The 11,472-nt window shown below is 38.2% G+C and overlaps 1 protein-coding gene across 7 annotated transcripts; it reads left to right on the top strand.

Moving 5' to 3' along the window:
* Positions 1 to 902: 902 nt before the first annotated feature.
* Positions 903 to 8,671, top strand: RBM12B (RNA binding motif protein 12B). 7 transcript variants are annotated; one of them, XM_023648286.2, is made up of 4 exons: positions 935 to 1,141; positions 1,330 to 1,395; positions 4,470 to 4,518; positions 5,094 to 8,671. In XM_023648286.2, the coding sequence occupies exon 4, from the start codon at positions 5,122 to 5,124 to the stop codon at positions 8,050 to 8,052; it is 2,931 nt and encodes a 976-aa protein (XP_023504054.2). In that variant the 5' UTR covers positions 935 to 1,141; positions 1,330 to 1,395; positions 4,470 to 4,518; positions 5,094 to 5,121; the 3' UTR covers positions 8,053 to 8,671.
* The last annotated feature ends 2,801 nt before the right edge of the window (positions 8,672 to 11,472 follow it).

The following is an 11,472-nucleotide window of genomic DNA, read 5'->3' as shown; positions in this document are numbered from 1 at the left end:
AGAGGTAGGTACTCTTATTATCCCCATTTTACAGAGGAGGAAACTGAGGCATAGAGAGGCTAAGTAATTTGCCTGAGTAAATGGTGGCTCTCACTCCTAGAACCATCTTTTATTCACTTATTAAATTACCTTTTTTTTCCTGACAATCATGTCATTAAATTAAAGAATGGGTATTTTGCAGTGAGAGAAGGGTTGAAAACTCATTTTTTCTCTCATCTGTAACAATGTTTTAAAGATGTAGTTCTACTTTCTTAGTGAGCTTTGCAGCCACCCATAAATGCATCATGTAGTTATAAAACATGGTGGGCTGCTTTGTTATTTGCAAATAACAAAATCAAACAAGGTTGTCCACCAGTTATTACATAGCACGCATCACAGAACATGCTATAATTGTGCTTTTTACTTCCGAATTTTCAAGATTGGTTTATCTGTTCTCATTTTTCGACAAACCAGAAGGTAGGAACAACAAATGTATAAAGGTACTTCTTCATAAAATTATTGTTTACAAAATCGACTAAGTATGCATTTATTAAGCCCCCTGGGTGTTCGCACTGCATCTGACGAACATCTAAGGTAGTAAAAACGAACATTTCTGTGGCCTTTTAGAGTTTACAAAGAGCCTTTCAGAAGATGCTTACAGCACACAGTAACTGCAGCGCTGAAAAGACAAGGAAATCGCTTTTTCCCTGCCTTTGCATCGCTTTCCTTAACTCCTGGAAATTACGAACGTTTTGTCTAGTATACTTGGGCAAGCTTCTCATTACCGCAACGGGTTTACTCTTAACTTCGTCGCGGAATCTCTTCTTTCTCTGGTGGAGCCTTTCGGGTTGGCTGGAATCTGAGCATGCGCAGAAGCTCAGCAAACCGAGGGCGGGCTGGCGCGGTGGTGGGCGCCACCTCCCCTTGACAACGGGAAGCGGGTGTGTCAGGGCGCGTGCGCAAACGTGGCCAGGGCGCCGGGGTGGTGGGTTACGCCTGGAGAGCGCATGGGCAGACAAACTGTACGTCCGTTTGTCCGGAGCGGAGGGGAGAGTGGGCGCCATCTTCTAGGCTCACGGAGGGCTCCACCTGTTCAGGGGAGGTTGCTGCGACAAGAAGTGTCCCCCACCCCCGGCGTTGTGTGTCCGAGTCAGCTGCAGTGGTGTGTGTTTACTGCCAAGTGCGAAGCAGTTACCCTTGGGGCGTCGGGGGTGAGGAGGGGCTGGCGACGGGGACGGAAGGACAGGGAAAGGCGGGGCCGGCGGCTGCGCCAGCAGCTAGCGTAGCTTCTGCCGTTAGGGCACTCTCTTTCCTTGCTCTTTCCTTTCTAAACACCGACTCTCCCGTCAGCCTCCATGTGGTGTTTTGTGTGCGCTTCCCAGTCTTCTTGAGTGAAGATCTCGAAGGATTTCATAGGTATATTTTTCTTTGCTATGTCATCGTAGTCAGTGGTGGCAGAAAAGCGCTGAAGGCCCGGCTGGTTAGGCTTGAGAGGGGCCAAAGTGTTTCAGTTAGATTTGAGGGCAGTTCCCCCTCTGACGAATTAGCGTGGAATGTGTGCCCTTGGGACGGCGTAACGGAAAGGCATGGAGGTTGGGCGGTCTAGGTTAATTTGAAGGCTGAATTTGGCTGAAGGTCTGGCGACAGCATCGGATCTCACGTAGCAACTTTGGCCTGGCGCGAAAGAAGGAAGCTCTGAGCCCTGGGAGTGTGGACAAAGGCTTTGGGCTATAGAAGCGCTGCCTTCGGATGATCCCCGTTTGAAAATGATGGATGTGATGGGAAATCCTGTGCCATGTGGATTCGTCTTCGTTTACAGTTCCTGTTGGGGACTATGGCTCTGTCTCGTCATGCCTTTGATTTTTATTTTGACCATCTACGTTTTAAAAGGATGAAAGGCAGATCATCATAAAGAATAATTGTGGACTGGGATAGATCATTTTCTGTAGGGGAAACCCATGCGTTTATAATTTGAATGTGCTTCCTCATAACATTGGGTTTTAAGAAATAGTCGCAGTTGTATCTCCCTAACCATGTCTAGAAAATGACTTAAAATCAAATGGATCTGAGAGAGTACCTATTCAGGTTTAGCCTCCCTCGTGTTTCCTTCTCAATCTTGTTTAGAAGGTGCACATTTCATATTGTTTAGTGATAATGGTGATCAAGTGGGATGAATCGTTGGATAAAATCAGCAAAATTATTTAAAATGAGCTTATTTATTTCAGCGACTTGCCCTTAAATGTGCTTTTAAGGACCCACTTCCTTTTCATAGGTTAGAAGTTGTAACTGATCACTGTCTTTAAATCAACAGAGTCACGAAAATACTTTTGTTGCCTTGCTAGGTAGAAAAATTTTAAGTGGAGAGTACTTTTCCTGTGTTTTGATTTGTGTGTAGTGTTCTTAGAATTTGTGGGGAATTTACTTAAGGAGATAACATGGGAACCACAGGAAAAGTGCTCATTTTGAGAGCTGTTCTCTCTTGGTGATCTCCTAGGTGTGTTATTGTAATGGGAAAAATGGTACATTAACCTACTCAAGGGCAAAAAAGTTTAAGTATTAGTTATATTTAACTGGCAAATTAGAATAATTTTTTTCTATAGTCTGCTTGAATTGGAATTCATGAGATTTGAACTCATGGAATCACTTAGTTAAAATATTTTTAAGTTAGGGAGGATAAATTACTAGAAATTTTTTGACTTTGACTTATAATTATTCCTTTGAAAGGTCCCTGACTTTTTTGGTAGATATGTTTGTGTTCTCAAGGTAAATCCCTTTTCAATTTTTTAAAAAGTTTAGGAGGGACAAAATTATGTGTATCTTACACTGCTTTCTAAAATATTTTAAAAGTAGAAAAGGAACTAAGTCGATTTGCGTAGGAAGGAGTCTTGGAACTGTAGTGTGGACAGCGAGTCCAGAAGTCATTTCTAGTTTTTGGTAAAATGTTGGTGTGGATATTGGTTTGTGGAAGAAACTAAGCTTATACTCTTTTTTTTTTTTGGTACCATACAGATTTTTTTTTTAATTTTCTCTTTTTAGAGCAGTTTTTTCGGTTCAGAGCAATATTGAACAGAAGTTAGAGAGATTTGCCATATGCCCTCTGCCCTGACACATGTGCTGTGCAGATATGTTAATAGTAAACTTCATTAATATTTTTAATACCAATTTGGCATTGATAATTGAGATGTAGACTCTTCCAAATAATTTCTCACCGTTTAGCTTGTAGTTTAGGACGTTTACGGACCCTTTTTAAAGGAAAATAAACCTTGCATACCTAAAGAATATGTTTGCAGACCCCACTTGTGGAAGAGTGGTACTTAAGTGTAAGTACTAAATGAAAGCAACATTTATTTGCACACTAAAAACATACATTTACAATTATTAACTTAGCAAGTGTTAAAAACTTATTTACTAAGACTACGTTATATATTGTTAGTTTGGGTATCTCTGAAAGTATTGGATGTAAATTTCCTTAAAAAAATACTAAGTTGAGGTTTTTTTCAGTAGTTAACTCTGATAATCCCCAAACATTCCAAATTAATCTATTTTTACTATTCTACTTTGTATTTGGATTTCTTCTGTAGAATGCAGGACAGTTTTTTGAAATGGAAAAAACTTATTAGTATAATAAGATTCTTTACTTATTTGAACATTTCTAATTGGCTTCAGATGAATTTTAATAGTAATTGTTTTAGGAGTTTACGATAAGCAGTAGTAGAGATTTTTATTTTTAGGGATGTTTTAGTATTTGCCTTAATTATATTGGAGTCAGGAAGTTTGGTTCTGTGGAAGCATGAACCGTATATATAGAACTTATCATCACCATTGATTTAGGTTTAAAAATTGATTTTTGAATTTGAAACATTATTACTGTGTTCAGTTATTGTATCGTTTTGAATGGTTGCCTTATTAATTTGATTTGATCTTACATTTTGAAAGGGAGGAGAATTGCAAGAGTTGGACATAGTAATGAGCTAGGTGTTTGGTCTTTTCATGAGCGGAAGTGATAGAAAGTTTTTTGGGAATTTTTGATGTTTTTAAATTGTTATTTTACTTGTAGAACAGTTATCTTTTTTAAAAAAATGGATGTAAAATTTATATACAGTGAAATGCACAGAACTTAAGAATAGAATTCATTTAGCCTTGATAAATTTATACATTCACTTAACCAATACTCCAATCAAAATATCTAGCTTTTCCATCACCCCTTTCCTCTTGCCACTTCCAATCAAGGGCAATGGTTTAATTTTCAGAAGGTTTTTTGTTTTTTAATTAATTTGCAGATGTCTGCTTGGAATTTGTGCCTCCTTTTTGCTGAGGGATGATTAATTTTCCTTTGGAACAAAGAAGACCATTTTGTAATGCCCATAGTTGTGGTTCCTTATGTTGCTTCACTTTTAGTAGGTACTTCTGAAGTGAATATCCTAATCTGGCGTTGTTTAAGATCAATTACAGGGTCCAAGGATTAATTATATTTCATTTTCTTTCCACAGTTAAGTTGCTTTTACAGAATTAACAGGTCTTCAAGAAATTTTTAAAAAGGTAAGATATCCAGAGCTTAAGGCTTTTCACAGAGGCTTGACAAAAAAATGTAAAATAGAATAGTACATCTAGGTACACGTGGCTTCTGTACTTTATGTCTGACTAGTGATGCACTAGGGGTAGGCGATTTATTATCATGAACAGAAGTTATATACTGACCATAGATGGCTTTTCTTAATATGTACAATTCATCGTGGTTGGTAAAATTCTTTAATACACAAAGCTCTCTCCCATGTTTCACTAGAAGATATGTTTCTAAGTGAGTCTGAAAATAGTTTGGTCTTGTTGTGAAGCAGCACTTGGCAGACTTACAAAGATTTGATATTTTTGATGCTCATACTGTATAGGATAGGTGATATGAAATGTTTCTTCGAAGTAGTTGGTTTATTTGTATGTTTAGGTGGGAGAAAGTTTACTCATTTTTTTTTTAAGAATTAGAATATTTTTGTGAACTCGTATCTTGTTTTCATTTATAAATGTGGAAGAAGGTAGGAACCATATAATTATTAAGCTTAGTTTGGGATAAGGTACTTAAAAAATAAGACTTGCTATTATGTGTACCTTTTTGTCTGCAGGTCATTATTGCTGTGGTTTGAGCTCAGCATGGCTGTAGTCATCCGTTTACTGGGGCTTCCTTTTATTGCGGGGCCTGTGGATATTCGTCACTTCTTCACGGGATTGACTATTCCTGATGGAGGAGTGCATATAATTGGAGGGGAAATTGGGGAGGCTTTTATTATTTTTGCAACAGATGAAGATGCAAGACGTGCCATAAGTCGTTCAGGAGGGTTTATCAAGGATTCATCTGTAGAGCTCTTTCTTAGTAGTAAGGCAGAAATGCAGAAGACTATAGAAATGAAAAGAACTGATCGCATAGGAAGAGAGCGACCAGGATCTGGGGCATCAGGGGTTGGCAGCTTCTCTGATTTTGTTGAGGCTATTAAAGAAGAAGCAAGTAATTCTGGATATGGCTCTCCGATTAATCAAGGTGCTGGGTTTCATACTAATGGTACAGGACATGGTGATTTAAGGCCAAGAAAGACACGACCGTTGAAGGCCGAGAATCCTTACTTGTTTCTACGAGGTTTGCCTTACTTAGTAAATGAAGATGACGTACGTGTCTTTTTCTCTGGTTTGTGTGTGGATGGAGTAATTTTCTTAAAACATCATGATGGCCGAAATAATGGTGATGCCATAGTAAAATTTGCTTCATGTATTGATGCTTCAGGAGGTCTTAAATGTCATAGAAGTTTTATGGGTTCAAGATTTATAGAAGTAATGCAAGGCTCAGAACAACAGTGGATTGAGTTTGGTGGTAAAGCAGTTAAGGAGAGTGACGTTCCTATGAGAACTGAAAAACATTCTCCACCAAGAGGAATTAATGATAGACATTTTCGAAAACGATCTCATTCAAAATCTCCCAGAAGAACACGTTCTCGTTCCCCTCTTGGATTTTATGTTCACTTAAAAAATCTGTCTCTAAGTATTAACAAAAGAGATTTAAGAAATTTCTTTAGAGATACTGATCTGACTAATGAACAGATTAGGTTTTTATATAAAGATGAAAGAAGAACAAGATATGCCTTTGTGATGTTCAAGACTCTGAAAGACTATAACACTGCTCTGGGTTTACATAAGACTGTTTTACAGTATCGTCCAGTTCATATTGATCCAGTTTCTAGAAAACAAATGCTGAAGTTCATTGAATGTTATGAAAAGAAAAGACCAGTGTCAATAGAGAAAGACAGACTTGGACATGTTTCACAAAAATACTCTCAAGGAGGCTATTCTGGCCAGAAACTGTGCATATATATAAGAAATTTTCCATTTGATGTTACAAAAGTTGAAGTGCAAAAGTTCTTTGCAGACTTTTCTCTTGCTGAGGATGACATTTACTTGCTTTATGATGACAAAGGAGTTGGTCTGGGAGAAGCATTGGTGAAATTCAAATCAGAAGAACAGGCCATGAAAGCTGAACGTTTGAACCGACGAAGATTCTTGGGGACAGAGGTATTGTTAAGACTTATATCTGAGGCACAAATGCAGGAGTTTGGTGTAAATTTTTCCTTGATGTCCAGTGAGAGAATGCAAGACCATTCACAGTCATGTGAGAGAGATGATCATTCCCATTCATTTGATTCAAATGATCCACCAGTATACTTAGTTGGCCCTTCTGAAAACTTCAGGCATCAGGAAGAGGACTTGAGGCAACTGGACAATTTCAGACATCCCCAGGGGGATTTCCGACAGCCTGATAGGCACCCTCCAGAAGACTTTAGGCATTCCCCAGAGGACTTCAGGTGCTCCCCGGAAGACTTCAGGCGCCCTCGCGAGGAGCACTTCAGGCAGCCTCCTGAGGAGGACTTCAGGTGCCCTTGGGAGGAGGACTTCAGATACCCTCAGGAGGAGGACTTGAGGCACCCTAGGGAGGAGGACTGGAGGCGGCCACCTGAGGAGGATTTCAGGCGGCCTCCCAAGGAGGACTTCAGGCGACTCCCTGAGGAGGACTGGAGGCGGCCCCCAGAGGGAGACTTCAGGCAACTACCTGAGGATTGGAGGCGGCCTCCTGAGGGGGACTTCAGGCGGCTTCCCCCAGGGGAATGGAGGAGACCACCTGAGGAGGATTTCAGGTGGCCCCCTGAAGAGGATTTCAGGCGACTTCCAGAGGAAGACTTCAGGCGACCTCCTGAGGAAGACTTCAGGTATTCTCCTGAGGAGGATTTCAGGCGTTCTCCTGAGGAGGACTTCAGGCGGCCACCCCAGGAACACCTCAGGCGGCCACCCCCAGAATACCTCAAGCGGCCACCGCAGGAGCACTTCCGGCGGCCACCACAGGAGCACTTCCGGCGGCCATCCCAGGAGCACTTCAGGCGGCCACCTCAGGAGCATTTCAGGCGGCCACCCCAGGAGCACTTCAGGCGTCCCCGAGAGGAAGATTTCAGGCACCTACCGAATGAAGATTTCAGGGGCCCTCCCGATGAAGACTTTAGACACCCTCCTGATGAGGACTTCAGGAGCCCCCCGGAGGAAGATTTTAGGTGTCCTGATGAGGACTTCAGGCGGCTCCCAGAGGAAGACTTCAGGGAAGGTCCAGAGGAGGACCCTAGACTTCCTGACAATTTTAGACCTCCTGGTGAGGATTTTAGGAGCCCACCTGATCATTTTAGAAGTCATCGCCCTTTTGTGAATTTTGGTCGCCCAGAGGGTGGCAAGTTTGATTTTGCAAAGCGTAATATGGGAAGTTTTCCTGAGGGGAGGTTTATGCCTGATCCAAAATTAAATTGTAGTTCAGGTAGAGTAACGCCTATTAAGATAATGAATCTTCCATTTAAAGCTAATGTTAATGAGATTCTAGACTTTTTCCATGGTTATAGAATCATTCCTGATTCAGTTTCAATACAGTATAATGAGCAAGGATTACCTACAGGGGAAGCCATTGTTGCTATGATAAACTATAATGAAGCTGTGGCTGCTATTAAAGACCTAAATGATAGGCCAGTTGGTCCACGCAAAGTTAAGTTAATTTTGCTCTAAAGAGCATTTCTAAATTCAGAGTTACCTCCCCACAGTATTGATGCAGCAAATGCAGTTATGGTTTTTTTAAAGTGTTTATTTTTAATTATCTAGTGAAAAATATTTTAATTTTGACCTGTGAATAGAACAAATGTAAATAGAGTGTGAATCTGGTTTTCTTTTGCTTGCAAATTGCCGTTCACTTTTTCTAATTTAAAATTATATATGCCTTTTTTTTTTGGGACAGTGGGAGAACTAATTCCCTGAGTGCATTAATTTTTGTTGCTGTCCTGGGTAAACCTCAAGACTTGTATAAAGTAGAGCTGTATTTGGGGAAGATAAATTTTATATTCACTTTTGTTCCCATTCTGTAGTCTACATCTTCTACTCACACTGTATAAGGAAATGGTCAGTGACTGATTGTTCAGGTTTAGCATTTTCATTGCTAACTGCCTGCAAAATTAATGCCCTCTTCTTTGTCTGAGATATTACTGTGTTAAGCCTCCCATTAATAATAAATAGTTCAAAATGGACAGACTGTGAACTTGAAGTTTACGCATGTAAAAACCTTAGGGGATTCTTAAGTTTCCATGTGCATAACTTTGGAAAGTTTTATAAAAATAAAAAAATTGCAACTGAATAGACCAACTAATTAACTTTATTTGTATTTGTATAAAAAGAAAAAAGTTTCTTTTGGGAAGGTTTTCAATAGCTACATTAAGCAATATTTCTGATAGGAGGACCAAACATTCTATAATAGTGTAGAGTGCTATGTGTAGTTTTATGGTTTCTTCAACATTTCATCAACAAAACTGATGAGATTAACTCAAAATACGTAAAAGACAAAAAATAAGAAAGTAATTATAGGTACGAGAAGACTTTCAGGCTTATGCTGGGAAGAATCTGATAAATGGATATAGTTTGTGTTTCTAGGAAGAATTTACTGGTAATTCCTATAACTTGTATTTTTTTTAGGTTCTCATTTTTTAATTTCAAAACTTTGTATAAAAATAAGACTTTTGAGAGACTGAATTTTGACTTCTCTGATAGTCAACCTTTAATGTAGACACTTTGCAAATACTGGATTTGATTTTCTGTACCCATAATAATAACAGCTAACATTTATTGGGCACTTACTATGTGCTGGGCAGTATTAGGTGCTTTACATGCGTAATCTCAATATTCCCCAAGAAGCGTAGAGTGTTCTTTACCTCTGTTTCACAAATAAGATAGTGAAGTTCAGAGTGTTTAAATAACTTGCCTTAAGCCATAGCTAGTAAATCATGGAGCCAATTTCAATGCAGACAGACCAATGACTCCAGTTTATGCTTGTAACACTTTTGCCTACTACCCTTGTTAAATGATATTTTTAATTTTAGACCCTGCTAAAAATATTTTCAAGAGTAAATATTTTCTTACCTCCATTATTGCTTTAAAAATAGCATTAAAAAGATAAAATTTAGTATGTTCATTGTTAAAAATGAAAAGTAACTTAAAATATGTTTCTATATCCAGAGTTTCTCTTAGATACTAATATTATATATTGGCTTCTAATTTAAAATTGTTCATTTTATCAAACATAATTTGACTTTGGTTGGCCTTTTATAGTTTATATAAAGTAAGTTTTTCTCAATTTTATGATTCAGAGACTTCCCACATTGAGCAAAAAAGAAGAAAATTTGAATTTATATACAGTAGTCATTTAATACTAGGATAATGTAGCAGTAGAACACTTTGTCAGTACTTACCCAATTAGTACTATAAATATTTTGGATTAATCTTAAGTGATTTAATGAAGTCCATGAGAAGCCAACTGAAGTTTCTGTGTGTGTGTTTTTTTTTTAATTACAGTGACTATTCTACTTACTAGTAGAACGAATAAGCTGGTAAATTTGGTTCAAAAAGTGCATCAGTATGGCTCTTTAAACTAGTAAACTCATAGCTAGGAGAATGATGAACTGTAATCTCTAAACCAAGCACAATGAACAAAATAGGAAGAAATGATATTTGTAATGCTCAAAGATTATATAGATGGTTCATTTGACAGCCTTCTTGAGGAACGTATGGAAGACTTAACACTTCTCAAATACATATCACTAAAAGCTAAGATGAAGCATAAAGTGAAATATTTAATGTGGAACTGCTTCTCAGACTAGGCTAGGGTGGGATGGTGGTAGTAGATAAAGAGTCCAACGATAGTGAACACACGCTTTGTAGTTTAATTGTAAAATTAATGAATTGACATAAAAAGTAACTTTTACTGCATAATCTATCAGTTTAAGCTTTTTTAAATAAAAAGTTTTTTATAGAAAGCTGGCTTATACTGGTTGAGAGCCATTTTTGTACATCTCTTCTCGACTCTCCCTTCAGTGATATGTTAATAAATTAGCCATGGAAGGAGTATTTTCACCATGGAAATTGGCAAGTCAGGGCATTTTCCACCCGAGGCCAGTTTACCAGCATGCCACCAATTTCAGACACACAGAATAGCATACTAAATCCTCATATAGTCATCACCCAGCTTCAATACCAGTTTTCCTGTTTCCTTTCTCCTACTCCCAGATACATCAGGTACACTAGGGGCATACTGGTTCTCTAGTTTAACACCCAGTGGCATTTTAATTATCTTAAAGCCAAACATGTTTATCTAGAAGGTATCTGAAAAATATAGATGTCTTGAAAGTAAACTCAATCCCATAACCAAGAGACAGGTAAGAATCGTTATATCAGGAGTGCACTTTACCACTTACTGAGAACACTCAAGACCAATGGCTCTTGGTCCATCTATCGCCTCTTAAGCAGTGACCTTGTCACCTTCATCTTTGTAGTAAGTGTTAGCTATCATTTATTGAGCTGCATTAGATACTGTATGTTTATGATCTGTAATATATGAATTAACCATATCATTTAGTTTCAATAATCTTAAACCTATTTTGGAGATAAGAAACAGAGGCCTGTAGGCTAAGTAACTGCTCAGGTTGGTGCCTGTTTTCTTTTACAAGGAAACTAAAAGATTTTACATTTTTAAAGGTGATTATATTTTAAATGGTTATATAATATGTAGTAGCCTTGATTTTTGTCTTATCAGCCCACAAATTATAAAAATATTTACCATCTAGCCCTTTAAGAAGAAGTTTGCCAACCTATGCCTTGTCTAAAAGAAACTTAATTCTACATTGATGAAAGTATTGTCATTTAGAATATTGCTTTTGTCCTTAGAATATTTCTTTGAGGTAAGCAGGGCATATATTTTATATTAGATTATTGTTAATTGCTTCATATATCAGGCACCGTTTTAACTTTACAAATGGGGCAACTGATGCTCAAGAGAAGTGAGTTGCTTTAGTAAACAGCAAGAGAAATAGTATAACCCTGCTTTTTCTCCCATCTACACCACCAAATTTAAATACTGAGAAAATAAAAATGCAATGATAGCCTCAA

The sequence above is a fragment of the Equus caballus genome, chromosome 9, assembly GCF_041296265.1.
Source record: "Equus caballus isolate H_3958 breed thoroughbred chromosome 9, TB-T2T, whole genome shotgun sequence".
In the NCBI taxonomy this organism is placed as follows: domain Eukaryota; kingdom Metazoa; phylum Chordata; class Mammalia; order Perissodactyla; family Equidae; genus Equus; species Equus caballus.
Note: the sequence above shows the minus strand (reverse complement) of the source record. Positions and strands in the feature narration are given on the sequence as shown.